The sequence below is a fragment of the Trichechus manatus genome, unplaced genomic scaffold, assembly GCF_000243295.1.
Source record: "Trichechus manatus latirostris isolate Lorelei unplaced genomic scaffold, TriManLat1.0 scaffold00115, whole genome shotgun sequence".
Lineage (NCBI taxonomy): Eukaryota > Metazoa > Chordata > Mammalia > Sirenia > Trichechidae > Trichechus > Trichechus manatus.
The window spans coordinates 6,202,528-6,221,874 of record NW_004444051.1 but is presented as its reverse complement, the minus strand read 5'-3'; the positions used below and the strand labels follow the sequence as shown (position 1 = coordinate 6,221,874).

The window sequence follows — 19,347 nt, the reverse complement described above, 5'->3', positions numbered from 1 at the left end:
AAGATGTGGTCTATCATGGAGAACGTTCCATGTGCATTGGAAAAGAATGTGTACTTTGCAGCTGCTGGATGGAGTGTTCTATATATGTCTATGAGATCAAGTTGGTTGATTATGCCCTTTAAGTCTTCTGTATCTTTGCTGAGTTTCTTTTTAGATGTTCTGTCCTTTACCAAGAGTGGTGTGTTGAAGTCTCCTATTATTATTGTGGAACTGTCAGTTTCTCTTTTCAGTGCTGTTAGTGTTTATCTATTTTGGAACCCTGTCATTGGGCGCGTAGATGTTTATTATGGTTATGTCTTCATGACGGATCGTCCCCTTAATCATTATATAGTGTCTTCTTTGTTTTTTACGGTGGATTTTGTTTTAAAGTCTATTTTATCTGAGATTAGTATTGCCAATCCTGCTCTTTTGGTAATTGTTTGCTTGATATATTTTTTTCCAAACTTTGACTTTTAGTAAATTTACATCTTTGTTTCTAAGGTGTGTCTCTTGTAGACAGCATATTGATGGATCCTGATTTTTTAATCCATGCTGTCACTCTCCATCTCTTTATGGGTGCAATGAGGCCATTTACATTCAGTGTAAATTATTGATAGGTGTGAGTTTATTGCTGTCATTTTGTAGTGCTTTTTATTGTGGTGCTAACTTTTTCTTTGTTCCTCTTACTCTCTTTGCTGAATTCCTTTTGTTTGTGGATTTTTTTCATTTCTTTTGTTTTTGTAGGGTTTTTTTAACTGAGATTTTATGTGTTTCCACTTTATTTTGATGAGTAGGTTTGTTAACTTTCTTTGTGGTTACCGTGAAATTTACCTTTATCTTTCTAAGTTTGAAGTAGTCTATTATTACTTGGTGTCGCCTTGCTTTCCTCTCCATTAGAAGGTTCTATACCTACACTGTTTATTCCCTCTCTTATTGTTCTGATATTGTTGTCATTTACAGATTAATTTATCTGATTCCCTGTTGTATTTCTTTTGGTTTTGGATAGTCCTTGAAAGTTCATTTCCTAGATTAGTATCTGGCTGGTACGATCCTGCATCCTAGATTCAGCCTGTGAGGTGATGTTGTTTGTTCTCAGGTTGAAGAACTCCCTTTAATAATTCTTGTAAGTTTGGCTTGGTTTTTACATAGTCCCTTAATCTTTGTTTATCTGCAAATGACCTAATTTCACCATCATATTTGAACAAGAGTTTTGCAGGATATATTAGTCTTGGCTGGCAATTTTTTTCTTGCCTGCATGGTTTCTGCTGAATAATCTGAGCTTAGTCTTATTGTTTCTCCTCTTTATGTGACTTCTTGTTTTTCTCGAGCTGCCCTCAGGATTCTTTGTTTGTCTTTGTTTTCAACGAGTGTGATTATGATATGCCTTGGTGATTTTCTTTTGGGGTCTATCCTATATGGGGTTCGCTGAGCTTCTTGGATGGCCAGCTTTTCATCTTTCATGATACTCGGGAAGTTTTCTGTCAGCAGTTCTTCAATGATCCTCTCTGTGTTTTCTGTTTTCTCCCCGTTCTGAAACTCTGCTCACTCGCACATTATTGCTTTTGATTGTATCCCACATAATTCTCAGGGTCTCTTCATTTTTCTTCATTCTTTTTTCTGAGTTTTCCTCAAACAGAGTTGTATCCAAGTGTTTCTCTTCAATTTCTCTGATCCTGTCTTCCACCGTTTCAAACCTGCTGCTCAGCCCTTCTATGACACTGTCTATTTCTGAAATCTTGTTGTTTATCTTTTGGATTTCTAATTGTTGTTTTTGTAAGATTTCTAGTTGTGAATTTATTTTGGCATTTTGTTACTGCATTATTTTTCTGAATTCTTCCTTTTTTTGTATGTATTTTCCATGAATTTGTTTGCCTTTTCCATGCATTTGTCTATTTTTTCCTCATTTATGTCTGCTTTTTGCTTCAACTCTTGGATAGCTCTGAATATTAGAGATTCGAATTCCCTATCAGGTAGTTCTAGTGCATTTTCTTCCACTGGAAAGTCATCTTGTGTTTTATTTTGGACATCTACTGGAACCATCCTGTCCTGTTTTTGTAAATGTTTTGATAATTGTCTGCTGTCTTCAGGGCATTCGGTCATTATTTTCCTCATTTATTGACTGTAGATTTGTTTCATCCTGCTTTTTTGTTTTATTTGGCTATGTCTAAGCAGGTGTTCTTTGTTGTTTGCTCGTCTTTGGGCATGATACTTTTCATCTCCTTTCCAACTGGCAGTGTCAGTCGCTCAGATATGGTATAGCAGGGCAGGTCTAGCTGAAGAGGAGTTGCTGGGATGGGTTGTTTGTGGCACTTACTGTGGCCACCAGGGTGGGCGAGTAATCAGTGCAGAGCAGGTTCTGATAGGCTGTGCCTGTGCTGTTTGGTGGTGTGATGTTCAGCGCACGGTACAGGTAGGCAGGATGGAGGGGGAGACTGTGATTTGTGGGGCTAAGACAGGTATGGGAGAGAGCAGAGAGGAACGGGAGCCAAAAACACGCAAACAAACAAAAAAGAGTGCTAAGGGAGGCTGCCTTTGGAGTGGAGAGATGAGAGACTATGAAATGGAGAGAAATAAAAAGGAGAAGAAAAAAAGAAAATAAGAAAAACAAATAAATGAAAATTAGAAAGAAAGAAGAAAAGAAAAGCTCCCAGGGATCCCTCTGGTGTGGCTTTGAGGTCTGGGGAAGTTGCTTCCAGGCTGTGAAGTACAGCCTGGCTAGAAGGGGTAGAGGTGGCACTCAGCACCAGGTATTCAGGGGACAGGAAGAGAAGGAAAGTATAGAGGCACGAGAAACTAAGTAATGAAGAAAGACGAAAAGGGAAAAAGAGGGAAAAGAAAACAAAACAAAGAAAATTAAAAAAAGAAAAACAGAAAAAAAGCACCCCCTAAGAAAAAAACAAGAAAAAAGATATGCCCTCGGGGATCCCTCTGTGCGTCTGCGCAAACTGAGGGGGTAGGTCCCAAACCGTGCAGTACTGCCCAGCAAGAACGGGCTCCCAATTCGAGAAAAGAAAAAGAAAACAAACAAGCAAACAATTCAAAAGAAACAAAAAAAGCCCTGGGATCGCACCAGTGTGGCAGCAGGGGCCGGGAAGCAGTTTCACATTTAAGCGGCGTTTCACAACCTTTCAAGAAGAAGCAAAGATGGTACACGGAGCCAGGTATTTGTAAGAAAAGAGGGGGAGGTCATGAGAGGTAAGGAAGAAATCTAAAGAAGCGGAAAGAAGCAACTGCAACAGCCAACAAATGACACTTAGGGAGCCAGCCATTGTGGGCGGTTGGAATCCAAGCAACACCAGAGTGAAGGTGGTGCTTCCTGGCCAAGAGACTGGCCGCAGGAAGCAGAGGAGGCCCAGTGGGGGTGAAGGGGGCAGTGTGAAAGCGTATATCGCTGGTTGCCCTTTGTTCTGTCTCCTGCTGGAAGCTCCGTGAAGTTGCTTTCTCGTACCCCCTGTCCGCTGATCTCTGATAGGAATCCAAGATGGCTGATCTGTGCTGTGTTAGCTCATAGGGGACCTCTGCATGTATCTCTCCTCGCTCTCTGTTCTCAGTCAGTTTCTTATTGTATTTGGTGCTTGGCTGAGTTCTTTATCTCTTCATTTGATGCTTAGGGTTTCAGGATTGCCGTTTTCTCTGTTTGACTTAGTTTTTTGGATCTTTGTTGTGGAGGGACACCGTGGTGCCTCTGCCTATAGCGCCATGTTCCCCAGAAGTTGCTTTCTTCTATTTTGAAAAAATACATTTATAATAGTTAAAGTCTAAACCTGTTAATCCAACATTTGGATGATTTTTATGTCTGCTTCTATTGTCTCCTTTTACTCTTGATCATCAGTTATATTTTCCTGCTTCTTTGAATATCTCAATTTTGCTTTTCAGGGTAACCGTTGTATATAAAAGAACTATAGAGATTGTAATTTTTATTCTTTCTCACAGATAGGGTTTGTGTTTTTGTCTATCAAGCAGACAAAGTTAGGGGCTGATCACTTCAGCCTAATCAGAGATAGAGCTAGTTTAGAGCTGCACTGCACCTTTAGTTAGACTCAGTCCATCTGTGGTTTCAAATGTCTTGAGAACGATATCTTCATGTGTTTGTTGCAAACTCTACCTTCCAGTGAACTTTGTCTCCTAAGTACCAGAAGACTTGAGGGCATTTTATTCCGCCTTTCTCTCCCAGACCCTTTCTTGGGTCTAACCTTCCCATAGTTTTGACTGAGACACTGGTCAGTCTCTGTTTGTCTCCTCCATCCTGAAAGTTCTGCCCTGAAGAGGTCTGGCCTTAGCTCTTTAGTCTCCCTTCTCATCTAGGTTCATAATCTGGCACGTTTTGAAAAAGAGATAGTACATATATTATGTGCGTGTATGTATATATACATACACATATATATACACATATACATACATATATAAATATATATATAAACCTGTTGCTGTTAAGTTGACTCTGACTCATACCAACCCTATAGGACAGAGTAGAACTGCCCCATAGGGTTTCCAAGGAGCAGCTGGTGGATTCAAACTGCCAACCTTTTGGTTTAGCAGCTGAGCTCTTAACCACTACAGCACCTATATATAATATATAAAATGTTATATAACTATATATATATATAATTTTTTTTTGCATGCCCCTCTGTCTAGCATGACTCAGTCTGCAGCTGATTTTTATCTTTTTGGCTCAGCCTCCCAGCCTTCTATGCTATGCCAGCACTCTGTAAACATCCTGTGGGGGAAAATGGCTATCCATTTGAGTATCCTGCAGATTCCTATTTGTCCATGCCAATACACGGGGCCATAAAATTCTTCTATTTTCGTTCTACCCTAGCATAGTTACTTACTCTGCCCATGAAAGCCCATGTCTAGATTCAGCAAACACCCTCAGGCAAGAAAATGGTCAGCAATCTCAGCTCATATAGGAACGGCTTTTCCCTTTCTAGGATTTATTTTTTATAGTCTCTCATGCTTCTGCAGCTCTCCAATGTTTTTAAAAATTTGATTTTTGTAATTTATATCTCTTTTCTAGTCTGTGTAGCAGGAATGATGGCTATCTGCTGCTACCACGTTATACTCAAAGCGGAAGCACTCATATCTTCATTTTAATAATTTTTTTAATCTTAGTGTAATTTTTAAAAACAAAGAAAAATATCATAAACATGAATCCATGTAAAATTTTTCCTGGGAGAACATAATTTTGATATGTATACTGCAGCTGAAAGGAATATAGGATTTACTTAAATTCACTTTATAGCAATTTTAGCTAAGTTACTATTCAACTACTAACCTAACGGCAGGTGGTTGGAACCCACACAGTGGTGCTACAGAAGAAAGGCCTGGCAAACTTCTTCTGAAAAGTCACAGCCATGAAAACCCTATGGAGCAGTTCCACTCCGTAACACAAGAGGTCATCATGAGTTGGAATCAACTCAACAGCAACAGGTATGGGTTTTATTGGTTTTATGTCAATCCCATAGATAATGTGGAACAGATTTATAGTATTCATCCATATCTACTTTTCCTCTCTTTCCTGGGGCACAGAGGAGAGCCATATCCCCCACGCTTTTTATAGTCAGGCAGGGCCATGTGCCTAGTTATTTCCAATGGGTTATGAGCACAAAAGAATGTGTCACTTCCAGGAAGAAGCATTTAAGAGTGAGTGAGAATTCTCGGCACTCTCTTTCCCTTTCATGGAAACCAAGGATGTCATCTGTTTAAATATAGAGCCACTCAGCCTGGCTCTCTGAGTTACTGCTCAGAAAGGGAGCTGCTCTGGAGTTACTGGGCCTATAGTGGACTCCGCATCAGGAAGAACTGCTTTTAATGTTTTGAGTCATTGAATTTTCAATATTGGTCTACATTTCAGCATAATCCATCCTATTCAAACAAATACAGTGAGGGATACTTAAACTAACACAGAGACATTGCATTTTCTCTGATTATTATTGTTTTTTTAATTTAAAAAAATCCAAATTCTAATAATCTAGAAACTGTGGTTCAGCTACTAGATATTATGGGCAATGGTTATCATAATAAAATTATTTCTAAAAGAGCGTTAGTGACAAATATCCTTCAATTATATGGTATAGAGTTTCCTTTGCAGTGTTGTTGTTTTTTCCTTTATCATTTTACCCTCGAGGTATACACAAGAAAAGGAAAGCTGCATCTGTTCTGAGTTAAGCTATAGCATACCTTAAACTCAAAGTCATTTTAGTGATACTATCTTGCATATTAACATCAGGGACTTTCCAGTCTCAAGAAATTAAAGCTATACGTTTAAAGAGGGCAGCAAATTCTAACCCTCAAGTCTTCCTTTTCTCATCCATCACACTATGCCCTTTAGCTCAAAGTACTACATTAAACTTTGCCTTCCCCACTTCCTTAAAAAGCTAGAAATAGAAGTACTGTACGATCCAGCTATCCTGCTCCTTGGAATAAATCCTAGAGAAATAAGAGCTGTCACACAAATAGATATATGCACACCCATGTTCATTGCAGCACTGTTCACAATAGCAAAAAGATGGAAACAGCCTAGGTGCCCATTGACAGATGAATGAATAAACAAATTATGGTATAGCCACACAATGGACTACTACTACTCAACGATAAAGAACAACAATGAAGCCGTGAAATACAACATGGAGGAAGCTGGAGGGCATTATGCTGAGTGAATTTAGTCAGTCACAGAAGGACAAATATTGTATAAGAGCACTATTATAAGAACTCAAGAAAAGGTTTAAACACAGAAGAAAGTGGGGAGGGAGGGTGAAGGTTATTTACTACTAGACAGTAGATAAGAATTATCTTAAGTGAAGGGAAGGACAGCACACACTATAGGGGAAGTCAGCACAACTGGATTAAACCAAAGCTAAGAAGTTTCCTGAATACAGTCAAACACTTTGAGGGACAGAGTAGCAGGGGTAGGAGCCTGGGGACCATGCTTTCAGGGGACATCTAGGTCAACTGGCATAACAAAGCTTATTAAGAAAATGTTCTGCATCCTACTTTGGTGAGTGGCGTCTGAGGTCTTAAAAGCTTGCAAGCGGCCATCCAAGATGCATCAATTGGTCCCAACCACCTGGAGTAAAGGAGAATGAAGAGCACCAAAGACACATGGAGAATATTGGCCCAGGAGACAGAGGGGGCCACATGGACCCGAAACTTCATCAGCCTAAGACCAGAGAAGCTGGATGGTGCCCAGCTACCATCAATGACTGCCCTGACAGGGAACACAACAGAGAGTCCCTGATGGAGCAGGAGAAAGGTGAGGTGCAGAACTCAAGTTCTAGTAAGAAGACCAGACTTAATGGTCTGACTGAGAGTAGAGGAACCCCAGAAAGCATGGCCCCCTGATTCTCTATCAGCCCAGAACTAAGGCAATTTTCGAGACCAGCTCTTCAGACAGGGATTGGACTGGACTGTGGGACATGAAGTGGTACTTGTGAGGAGTGTGCCTCTTGGCTCAGGTAGATACAAGAAACTAAATGGGTGGCTTCTGTCCGGAGGTGAGATGAGAAGGCAGAGAGGGTTGGGAGCTGGTTGAATGGACATGGGGAGTCAGGGGTGGAAAGGAGGAGTGTACTATCACAGTGTGGGGAGAGCAGTTGGGGTCACATAGCAATGTATGTGTAAATTTTCGTATAGGAGACTGGCTTGAAATGTAAACTTCATTTAAACTAAAACAATAAACAACAACAACAAAAAAGATATTAAAGAAAAAAAAAACTTTGCCTTCCCAAAATGATTTTCTCTTCTTTCTCCCTCTCCCCATCCATATTAAAACCTACCTGAACCTACTAGAGAAGATCTTACAAAGAACTGCACTGTAAGCTATTATTTTCTAATAGTAGCTCAATTTTGAGATGGTAGGAATAGGAGTAGTAGCATCAGAACCTGTCTAACTTCAGGGGGGATAATGACCAGGATCAGCCCAAAATTAATTCCCATAATGTGGAGGACAGACATACTTCCACCCTCTAACATTTTTACTAATTCTGACACCAGCCATCCCTCCCACAGCATCTCTACTCCTCTTCTGCGTTTGATAATCCTTTGCAATTGCCACACAGAACTCACAGATCATACTTACAGTTAAGTGATTTATTAAGGAAGTAACGGTACGACTTGGGTTCATGATCAGGAGACATGTAGGCAAAATCTCCCTTATTCAGTGCAGGACAGCTCTCTCAGCTTCTCTCAGCCATGTAGGCCTCCACTCAGCCCGAGGACAGGTTCCTCTTGGCCCCCTCAGGATAGGCTCCTCTCAGCCCCCTCAGGACAGGTACCTCTTGGCCCTGCCATTGGTCACCACCAACTCTGCCTTTGGGGCTCTTGCTGTCTTCAGTGTTACAGTCCTTGACCCATGTTACAGCTCTTTTAGGAGTTTCTTTGCCTCCTCTCTCTCTCTCTGCTTCTTCTCCCTTCTTTCTTCATTCTGCTTCTTCCTGCTGCTTCTCTTCCTGCTTCTTTCTGTCTGAAAAACCTCTGTGGAGTTAGTTGCATACATACACAACTTCTTGTCAATGTCAAGGCATGGCCCTTCCCAGTGGGAGGGCCACAAACTGACCAATTCCCTCTTGGTAGGCCACAGACACTTTATTTGCATAGTAAGCTACAACTCATCTCACTTCATAGTATACTGACCAATCCCAACAAGGTGCATATCAATTACAGGGCAGGCTGCAGCCCAGGACCAGACAAAAAATATCAAACCAAGTTGTTTACAGCTTACCCAGGAAATGTCACAAACCCTCTGGGGTAGAAAACCAGGGCAAAGGCAACTCCTCAGGGCTTAGGAGAAAAATCTCGAAGATGTTTTTCCAAAGAACCAAGGCAAAAGGCCCCACAAAGGAACTCATCTCACCACACATTATAACATTATAATATCTCCTTGATCTGCATTTTAATTACATATACATATATATGTGTATATATATGCACACACACATATGTATATTTATTTAAAGTAATCTAAAGGGGTGAATTCTAACGATAGAAGCATTGCTGCTATTTGTTGGTAAAAGGGTAGAGTTGAAGAGCTCCCCCATTTTCCATCAAAATACCATCTCTAGGTGGCTACTTATTCAACCTATGCATAAAGACCATCCTTGAATAAGGTCATTTATCTAAGGTGGGACTGGTGGTAACCATTCCATGATTTTCAAGTAACATCCTGTATGGGAACACCACACTTCTCCAGGGCCCAGAGGGTTGATAATACCATCTCCCACAACCGACTGTAGGAAATTTACAAGTAGAAGCAATGACAAAAAATGCCAAGATGAGCTAAAGAAACAAACTCGCTGAAGACTTAATATGGTTCGTGTGTTTACTGACAATAAGTAAGTAAATGTTGAAGGAATAGCAGATAATGGAGAGAAATGAGACCAGGAAAAAGAAAAAGAAAAAAAAAGTGGAGAGACAGGAGCTAGCCAAGAAAATCCAGACAGCAGAAGGAGTGACAGAGATGAAAAATAACAACCGTGCTGGTAAGCAGCAGGCCTCTCACAGGGTTAGAAAATTTCAGGGAAATCCGTAGAAATGGCAAAGGAGCACAACTTGCAAATAGAGTAGATAAGATATCCGGGGTTATTCAAGTTTAGCTAAACCCTGTATTCACTGTGAACACTGATGAATATTAGAGTATATTGATTGAATTCATAATGAAGATCTGGAGTCATTAAGAGGTTACCCTCCTGCCTGGTCTTGTATTTTGGTATTTATTACATAGTATTATAATCAGTGAAGTCCCTAGGTGGTGCAAAGTTAATGTGCTCAGCTGTTAAGCAAAAGGCTGGAGGTTCAAATCCACACAGAGGCTCCTGGGAAGAAAAGCTTGGTGATCTACTTCCAAATGAATTAGCCATTGAAAACCTCATGGAGCACAGTTCTACTCTGACACACAGAGACAGGGTCACCATGAGCTGGGGTCGACTTGACGGCAACTAGTTTTTTAAAAATTGTAATTAGTTCTACCCTGGAGCCCTGGTGGCACAGTGGTTAAGCCTTTGGCTGCTAACCAAAAGGTCAGCAGTTCGAATCCACCAGCCGCTCCTTGGAAACCCTATGGGGCAGTTCTACCCTGCCTTATAGGGCCACTCTGAGTTAGAATTGACTCGACAGCAACAGGTTTTTTGTCTGTATTACTGTGTAACAAACCACCCAAAACGTAACGATTTAAAACAATTTATTAGTTGTCATAATTCCATGAGTTGTCAATCTTAAGTGATTCTGCCGCTGGTCTCATGTGCGATCACTTATGAGGTTGCTCTCATCAGACAATTGGATGATGTTGGAGACTCCAAGATGGCCTCGATCACATGCTGGCATTGGCAGGAGCACCTCAGTTCTCCCCACGTGGCCTTTCATCCTACAATAGATTAAGACTAGATTTCTTTGAAACATGATGGTCTCACAGTTTCAAGAGTACAAGCCCCAAAGTGCAGGTGTTTATCAAGTCTCTGCTTGTTTCATTCTGCTAATGTCCCATTGGCTAAAGCAAGTCATGTGGCCAAGTCTGGAGTCAACAGGAAAGGGTCTACATGCCAGGAGGCTGATTTATTTTAAAAATCTACCACAAGTGTTTTAGGGTAGAACTGTGCTCCACAGGGTTCTCAGAAGTAGTTCACCAGACCTTTCTTCCAAGGCATCTCTGGGTGGATTTGAACTGCCAACCCTTCAGTTAGTAGCCAAGCTCTTAACCATTTGTGCCACCCAGGGAATCCTAGAATCTACCACATCCACTGTGAATTTAATAGCATAGAATATCAGTCTTCTTTGCATCCTCATTACCTAGTACTTGCCTCACACCCACAGAACATAATTCACAACTGGGCAGTATTGCTCCCTAGGAAAAATTTTAGAAATTTTGGACAGCATTTTGTGTCTTCTAGTGAAATACAGCCCAAGTGTGCAAATTTGGAATGCATATTGTACTTTAAGAGCTAGCTTTTCATTGAGAACTCTGCTAACTAGATGAAGTGTCTCTAAATCATGGCTTTAACTTGTTTTTGTTCATTTTGATGGGTGTGCTGTGAGTGGAACAGGACCCAATTAGTAATGACGAGCTCTACATGGGATCTGGTATAGCAATTGCTTTCCCGCCTTTTTAAATGACTCGAACTCTTCTTTTACTCCTCCTCCATCCGATTGAGTTGGTGCGTGCTTCTTGGGGTGTCTCATTCTTCAGAAACAATGAAAAATCGCAAAACCTCCATATGGCACTGCCAGACCAAACCCTTCTCCAGACCCCCAAACTGTCTCAGTCACCCTCCCTAGCATGGTGCATTTGCTTATATATTATTGTTCGAATTTCGAACTTATTCTACAACAGTATATACAGGATTCTTTTCTAGCTTGTGGGATAAGCAGATGGTGAGCCTCAGGTGCCAGTTGTCCAGCACGCCTGACGCGGTCTGGGGTCACTGGGCTCCTATTCCCCTCCTATCCCCCAAGCACCTACACTGCGGTCTCTGCCACTCAGTGACGCCGGGCTGCGGCGGGAGCAGGGGAGGGGGAGAGCTTGGAGAGAGCAGATCGTGCGCTTGGCCCGGCTCGCACGTCCAGTGCCCGCTGCCCGCCACGCGCCCGCCTCTCCCCTTCTCTGAGCAGCGTTACTCGGTAGTTTGTGCAGACCCCGAGCCTTTCTTCCATCCAGCGCCTTTCTTCCTTCCCCTCCCCTCTTGTCTTTCTCTTTTTATTTGCTTTCCTCCGCCCAGCGTGTTTCCCTCCCTGTCAGATGTGCCCGCCCCAGCCCGCCGGCGCACAACCTCTAACGGCAGGTCTACTGGTTTGCTAACGTTGGCTTAGGGTTGCTCTTGTTTAAGCGTTTTTCCGTAAGAGAAATCAGCTGCTTTCCTTACGGAGGAAGCTCCAGCTGTAATTGTTACTACTTGGCGGTTGGGTTGCGGGTGGGGAACCTGTGGGGCGTGCCCCTACCCACGCTACGCGCTGGGGTCACTGGGGTGGTTTTGGGGCGCCCCAGGGTCGAGTACGCAGCCCTACTAGGACGTCCGCGCTGGGGCCTGGCTGCCATGGTGGCTTGGGAAAAGCAGAGAGACACGTGAATCCAAGGGGGTCAAAGCGAGTTAAGACCTTTCACAGGGCTCCGCTTGCAAGTAACTGAGCCCCGGGCGCAGCCTCTACCTGTTTTCTACCTGCCATTGCTCCCTCCTCTCAGACCTGAAGCCGCCTCCTTCAGGTACTCTGGGCCGAAGTACTAGGCGCGTCGGGAGCACCGCTCAGCAAGGGCGCCTGGCACCCTGGGGCGCCTCCACGGCCCTCGTGGGCTCCGCGACACCCGCCCCACCGCAGTCTTCCCTGCGCGAGCGTGCGGCGAGGGACCCTCGTCCCTCCGAGATCCCCAATGGAAAGGACGCTTGCGGATTCGGATGCAACCAATTGTCTCCCTCCCCTGGTCCTGTGACTTTTTCCTCCCTCCGCCTGCCGCACACACGCAGGCTGTGCTTTGCGCTCCTGAGAGACCAGGCAGCTGCAAGCTCAAGGCAAAAAATGGTGTTTCAGCCTGCGGGGGACTGGGGAGGGGGAGCCCAGCCCGTGCACGAATGTCGTGTGCTAGCCGGAACGTGGGTCCCAAGGCTCATATTGTGCATTTCGACGTCCAGAGCGAAGGGTGCTGGGCACCAGAGAGAAAAAGGGACCAAGTCGCTGTCAGTTCCGGTCAGTGACGGAACTGGGCACCGTCACCAAGGACCAAGCTGGCTCCCAGGGTGGGGGTGGGGGATGAAGGAGCCAAGGGCCCGGGAAATGATCTCCTGGGTTAGCAGCGGCCAATTGCAACTTCAAAGGAGAGCTGAGAGCTCGCCAGGGCGCCGGGGCGTCCTCACTTGGGTGCGCGCGTGCATGCGTGCGTCTGTGTCTTCAGCTCCTTCCCTGGTCGTAAAACCTAAATGAAGACGAGTGTTTAAATGCTGCTGACAGGATCGCCTGAAACATGTTTACAGTAGGAAAGTCTTTCCTCCGAGAAGCACAGCCTGAGTCGATTCCAATTTACCTCCTCCCTGTAACTGTAAGCAAAAAGCCAGGCTTAGTCGCCGCGCCGGAACGAACCTGAGCACCATTAATCCTCGCGGAGTTTACGGCAGGAAGAGGGCCGTGGCTGCGCTACCGAGTCGCTGCGCTCCGCAAGGCGTTCTGACCGAGGGAAACCATTTTTTTTTTTTTTTTTCCAGGAGGGGTGGCCCGTACAAGTCGTTAGGTAATGCGTGCCGTTTCTCTGCTCCTGGTGGAGAAACTGCATTCTAACTAGTTCCCGCTTCAGGAAGATGATACACACACGGTAACTGATAATCTCCCGAGTTCAGTTACCAAATCCAAACGGGCGGCTAGCCTTGGCCTCCCCAGTCATTGGGAGCTTCTGACAAGTGAACTGTATGCCGTGTTTACGTTCGTAAATCATAAACTTGGACTCCTGAAAAAATAATCCAAATTCACTGAGACACTTGGTGATCGTTTTAAAATGCTACCTAGAGAAGGAAGAGTAGTGGGGGATGATAGCGGTTTGCGCGAGGAGAGAGAGAAGAAAGAATTCTGTCCATCCCCACGTTTTCCCACGTCTTATCCGGGGCTCAGAGAGGCTCAGCGCTGCCACCTGGCGGTTACTTCTTCCCAGAGTGGGAGCCGGCTGGCTGCAGAGACAACCCAGACTCCCCCGTGGGTGTGCCTTTACTCTCTGCCTTGAGAAATGGAGTAGCAGCCCATATTCATGCTTCACATCTATGGCCCATGCAAACACTCATTCTCTTCTTATTCTCTTGAGAAAATCGAGAGGAAAGGCACAATGAGTTGGCAGTGGTATTAAGAGCTTACCTGAGCCTACTATGTGCTTACCCCTGGTTATAAGGGGAGAGAAAGTGATAAAAATTAGTCGAAATGTGAGTTTCTAACCACTTGGCTTATTGTAAGAGTAAAAATAAATCATGTTTAATTTTATCCCAGAATTGTTTTGACATTTTTCAAATGATAATTACTTCCATATATTATTTTTTAATACAACCCTGAATAGTAAGTTCAATTCTAATACAACTTCATCAGCCCAAAAGGATGAAGTGTAAGTGGTTTGTTTACTCGACTAAGAAGTAAATCAGCCTTGGGAGAAGCGTTCTTTTCCATAAACTGTGGAAGTGAAAAGCCTGAGGGCTTTCAGTTGACAAAGGCCAATGAAATCAAATTTCCAAAGACTTCTTCCTTACCTGCTAGTTAAAGTAACAAAGACCTTTTTTTTCCGCCGTTTAGTATTATTTGAACTGAATACTTGGTCAGGTCAGACGAGCAACTAGAATCAGTTTCTATAACCAAAACCAGGCAAAATCTTGCAAATCATTGCAAATCTAGGAGATTTGTTAAACTAATTTCCCTTCAGGTTTTTTTCCCCCTTACATGCTATAAGAATATATTAAGCAGTGGGATAGAATTTTATTTCCATCCATACCCCATACCATTTAATGGATGTGAGATTTTATGTTGTCCAGGTGTTTGAGAGCAGAAGAAAGAAATGCATTAACAGATATTACGCTTACATTTCAAATGCAATTCCAGTATTTAATGGAATAAAATAAATGAGATAAAAGTATTTACCTTAGTTCAAAATTTGAAATGTCTAACATCATTGCGAATAAAGATAATTAGTTTACTATTCTAAAACAGGTCTGTTGTTTTTTCGTTTTTGCAAAATTATCTTGGCTAACTGTTAATATGACTTAAAGAGTAGCATTAAGAAACACTTTATGTACTGCAAAGCCAGCAGAGGGAACACTGAGTACTGATTTACTAAGGGCCACCACCAAAAAACTGATATTTGGAGGAAAAATATCTGTAATGGAAAAACTGGTTATGAAGCATATGAAGTAATGAGAACGCAGAAATCTTCTCTCATCATTTGGTATTCAGAGGCCGAATACATTCCAGCATGCACATACTTTTGAGCTGCTAAGAAAGATGACTCTTTAATAAAGGGCCATTTGTCACGTTTTCTTACATTTTAAGAACTAGTAACACATAACAGGCCTACTTCAGAAGTCTAAGCACTCATATATGTATAATAATCTCATAAAGTCAATGGAAATTATTAGAAACTTATTTCACCAATTTTAAGAGGCACTTTTTCTCTTCATTTCAAAAATCTCTGAAATAGGGAGACATCTTAGAACCAGTGGCAAGTCACAGTTCATTGGTATTTTTTTTCTTTCCTAGTGGCATGTAACATAATGGTATGTCTTAAAACCTATGGCATATTGATTTGTTCAAATATAGAAACTGCATATAACAATAGGATTACATGGTAAACCTATTGCCATCAAGTCGATTCTGACTCATGGTGACCCTATAGGACCGAGGAGAACTGCCCCATAGGGTTTCCAAGGTTGCGATCTTTACGGGAGCAGACTGCCACATCTTTCTCATGCAGAGTAGGTCGTGGGTTCAAACTGCTGACCTTTCAGTTAGTAGCCAAGTCTTTAACCACTGTACCACCAGTGGCTATTATTTAGTACACACTCTTTAAACTCTATGTGCTTTAAGCATAAACATAATTACTATAACTGCTTTGATTAACTTTCCCCCCATCATGTTCAGTGGTGGAAGCATAAAGGACTTTAGAATTATAATCAATTACATTTGATACTCTGAATTATCTCAAGGTAGCTATACCCTCAAATCATTACTTGGTACAAATTCCTAAAAAAAAATACAACATTTATTCTCCTTTTTATTCTAGTGAAAATATTTATTTTATAGATAACAGACCTCTGAGGAAAACCCTGGTGGCATAGTGGTTAAGCGCTACGGCTGCTAACCAAAAGGTCGGCAGTTCGAATCCCCAGTCGCTCCTTGGAAACTCCGTGGGGCAGTTCTACTCTGTCTTATAGGGCTGCTATGAGTCAAAATCGACTTGACAACAACAGGTTTTTCTTTTTTTTTTTCTTGGTTTAGACTTCTGAGAATAATTTTTATGTCAGACTGATAACATTTAGGGGTGTGTTTCTGTGCACACTAGAGAAAATGAAATATGTAACACATCCAACTTTGTTTTGTAAAAAGGTGCCAGTGGTGTGTGTATATATATAGATATAGATATAGATATATATTCCCCCCCTTCTAAAAAATATTACATAACTTGGGTAGGTAGCAGTCAAAAATTATTTGCCTAGACCTACAAAAAAAAACATTTTTCTTGTGGGTGATCCTTAGAGATCCAGTTAGGTGTCCCCAAAGGGTGTTGTTTCCAGTAAAATTCTAAATCTGATAACCTGGGCCTCTTGCCACCCTACATACTTTCAACATTTGACAAGATAAATAGAAATCGGCTACCTAACACTAGTTTGATCTGAACTGAATAGCTGGCTTCATTATGCTGGGTTGGCCCTGCCTTACTACTTGTCATTGGCCTAAAAATATTAAAAACAGTTTACTATTATGGTGTTAGGGAAGGTCAATATTTACTTAAATTCTAACTTTCAGACCTTGGGATAGAAGTAATTTTTTTGGCCAAATTAACATGTGTTCTAAATACCTAACAACCTTTTATTTGTCACATTCTTCACAAAGTTCCTTTTTAAAAAAAAAAAAAAATTTATTGGGAGGCCAGGGTTGTCACTATTGTCGTTTTATGGCTTCATATCTATGATCTGTAATTACTTTTTCACATCAATGACCATCCTCAGTTTTAGTTTCTTAAATGACATTCTGCTTCTAAGAGAAGTGTCACTGGTATTTGAATTGCCAGAGGAAAAATATTAACATTAATTGAGGGCTTGCCGTACATCAGGTGCTTTATAGTCACAAACTCATTGAACGCTCACAATGATCCTATATATAGTAGCTCCTAGTGTTCCCATTTCACAGAGGAAAACTGAGACCTGGTCACATCCCCATGGTTACAAACCCCATAAGAGGGATTAGCAGCCAGGTCTTCTATGAATCCAGAGGCTCTAGTCTCTTACTATGGTTTCTCTTTGCATTGTCCCTTTCCATTTGAATCAAGTGATGAACATATAAGAAAGAACGGGGATGGCTGTGGAGAGTGAAGCAACCTTTTAATTTTGAAAATGCGTGAAACAAACATTCAGAAAGTAAAACCTAGTCCAATCCTTTACTTTCCATTCTCATCCTATACAATGTAGAAACTAGAATCTATGGAAATTCCCCCATTGAGTTAATTATGGAACAGTGCCTAATGTGTTCCGATAGAAAGCTCCTCCGTTTGGGCTATCCAGGATTTATGGTGGAGTTTAAATCATTAAATAACCATAGTTAACCCTCGTTTGGTTAAGAGAGCAAGCAATTATTGAAAAAAATTTTCCTCTTTTCTCCCTTTCACAAACAGCACAAAGATTATTCTGAAGAGATTTACACAATACGTCAACATCTGTGCTGTACCTAGAGTTGTTAAAATAATTGTGATGACAGGTGTCTAGGTACCACTTTCTTAATGGTTTTCAATATCCACTGATTTACTGTTGTGGCTTTCCCTCCCCCCTTTCACATCCCTGGCTTTATGAAGGAGCTGAGGAACAGATTTTGCACTAGAGGCTGATTATTCCAGTGCTGAAAAGAACTAATAAAAATAATCACTTGGCTTTTAAGCAGAAAGCTTCCATTTACAGTATTTCACCCTCCCCCCTCCAAGCCCCTTGTTATCTAACATAATGGTTAGAATACATTTCCGTCTCTCTCCTTAATAATTTCATGCATTAACATCCTCTTCACACCACACACACACACGCATGCACACACACCACACACACAGAGCAAAAGGAAAAACGCGGCAGCAGAAATCTCAGCTGTACTTCTACCCCTTTTAAAAAGTTTGCTCTGTAAACTGGAATGAGGTCAGATTTGCAGCTTCTCATTGCACGCGGAGATTATTATTGCATCGGGTTCCAAGCCAATGGGAAGACTAGGGGAGGGGCTTGGCACGAGGAAGCGTTGGTTACAGCGGCTGATTGGCTGCGGCCAAGACTGTGAAAGGATAAAGAGGCGCGAGGCGGAATTGGGGTCTGCTCTAAGCTGCAGCAAGAGAAACTGTGTGTGAGGGGAAGAGGGCTGTTTTGCTCCCGGGTCTCTAGTTCTTGCACGCTCTTTTAAGAGTCTGCACAGGAGGAACTCTGCCATTACCGGCTTCCTTCTGCAAGAGGGGAAGAGGAAAACATACATTTATTCATGCCAGTCGGTTGCATGAAGGCTTTCTGGCTTTATACCTTGCAACAAAATAACTGCACAAACTCCTTAGTGCCGATTCCGCCCACAGAGAGTCCTGGAGCCAGAGTCCTTTTTGCTTTGCATTGTAGGAAAGGGACTAAGTGATAGAGACTATGTCGCTCTCCTGAGCTCCTGAGAGCACTCGTGAACTGGAATCAACTGCTTCAGGGAAAGGAAAAAAAAAAAAAAAAAAAGACTTACCTGGGAGGCGGCGAGAAACTTGCATTGGAAGCTTCAGCAACCAGCACTCAAGAAACTCCTTTCCACTTTAGTCCGGTCTCCAGACTCAGCCGAGAGAGAGAGCAAACTGCAGCGCGGTGAGAGAGACAGGGAGAGAGAGACGCTCCAGCCTGGGAACTATAACTCCTCAGCAAGAGGCAGAATACTCCTTTCCCGCATCTTTGGGAGACTTTTCTCGGCCAGGAGTTGAGCTGCCCGCCCGCCCGCCGCGCGCGTCCTCCCGCTCGGCGTGTGCTTGGCCCAGGGAGCCGGGAGGGCCCGGCGATCGCGCCGCGGCCGCCGCGAGGGTGTGAGCGCGCGTGGGCGCCCGCCGAACCGGGGCCATGGTGCAGCAAACCAACAACGCCGAGAACACGGAAGCGCTGCTGGCCGGCGAGAGCTCGGACTCGGGCGCCGGCCTCGAGCTGGGCATCGCCTCCTCCCCCACGCCCGGCTCCACCGCCTCTACCGGCGGCAAGGCCGACGACCCGAGCTGGTGCAAGACGCCCAGCGGGCATATCAAGCGGCCCATGAACGCCTTCATGGTGTGGTCGCAGATCGAACGGCGCAAGATCATGGAGCAGTCGCCCGACATGCACAACGCCGAGATCTCCAAGCGGCTGGGCAAACGCTGGAAGCTGCTCAAAGACAGCGACAAGATCCCTTTCATTCGGGAGGCGGAGCGGCTGCGCCTTAAGCACATGGCTGACTACCCCGACTACAAGTACCGGCCCAGGAAGAAGGTGAAGTCTGGCAACGCCAACTCCAGCTCCTCGGCCGCCGCCTCCTCCAAGCCGGGGGAGAAGGGAGACAAGGTCGGTGGCAGCGGCGGGGGCGGCCATGGGGGCGGGGGCGGGAGCAGTAACACGGGGGGAGGTGGCGGCGCGAGCGGTGGCGGCGCCGCCAACTCCAAACCGGCGCTTAAAAAGAGCTGCGGCTCCAAAG

General features: G+C 43.5%; 1 protein-coding gene across 1 annotated transcript in view; it reads left to right on the top strand.

The window, feature by feature from the left end:
- The first annotated feature begins 16,604 nt into the window (after positions 1 to 16,604).
- Positions 16,605 to 19,347, top strand: part of SOX4 (SRY-box transcription factor 4) — a 4,548-nt gene continuing 1,805 nt past the window's right edge. The window contains exon 1 of the mRNA XM_023738350.1: positions 16,605 to 19,217. Within this exon, the coding sequence (XP_023594118.1) occupies positions 18,747 to 19,217 (471 nt within the window). The 5' untranslated portion in view covers positions 16,605 to 18,746. The remainder of the gene's footprint in view (positions 19,218 to 19,347) is intronic.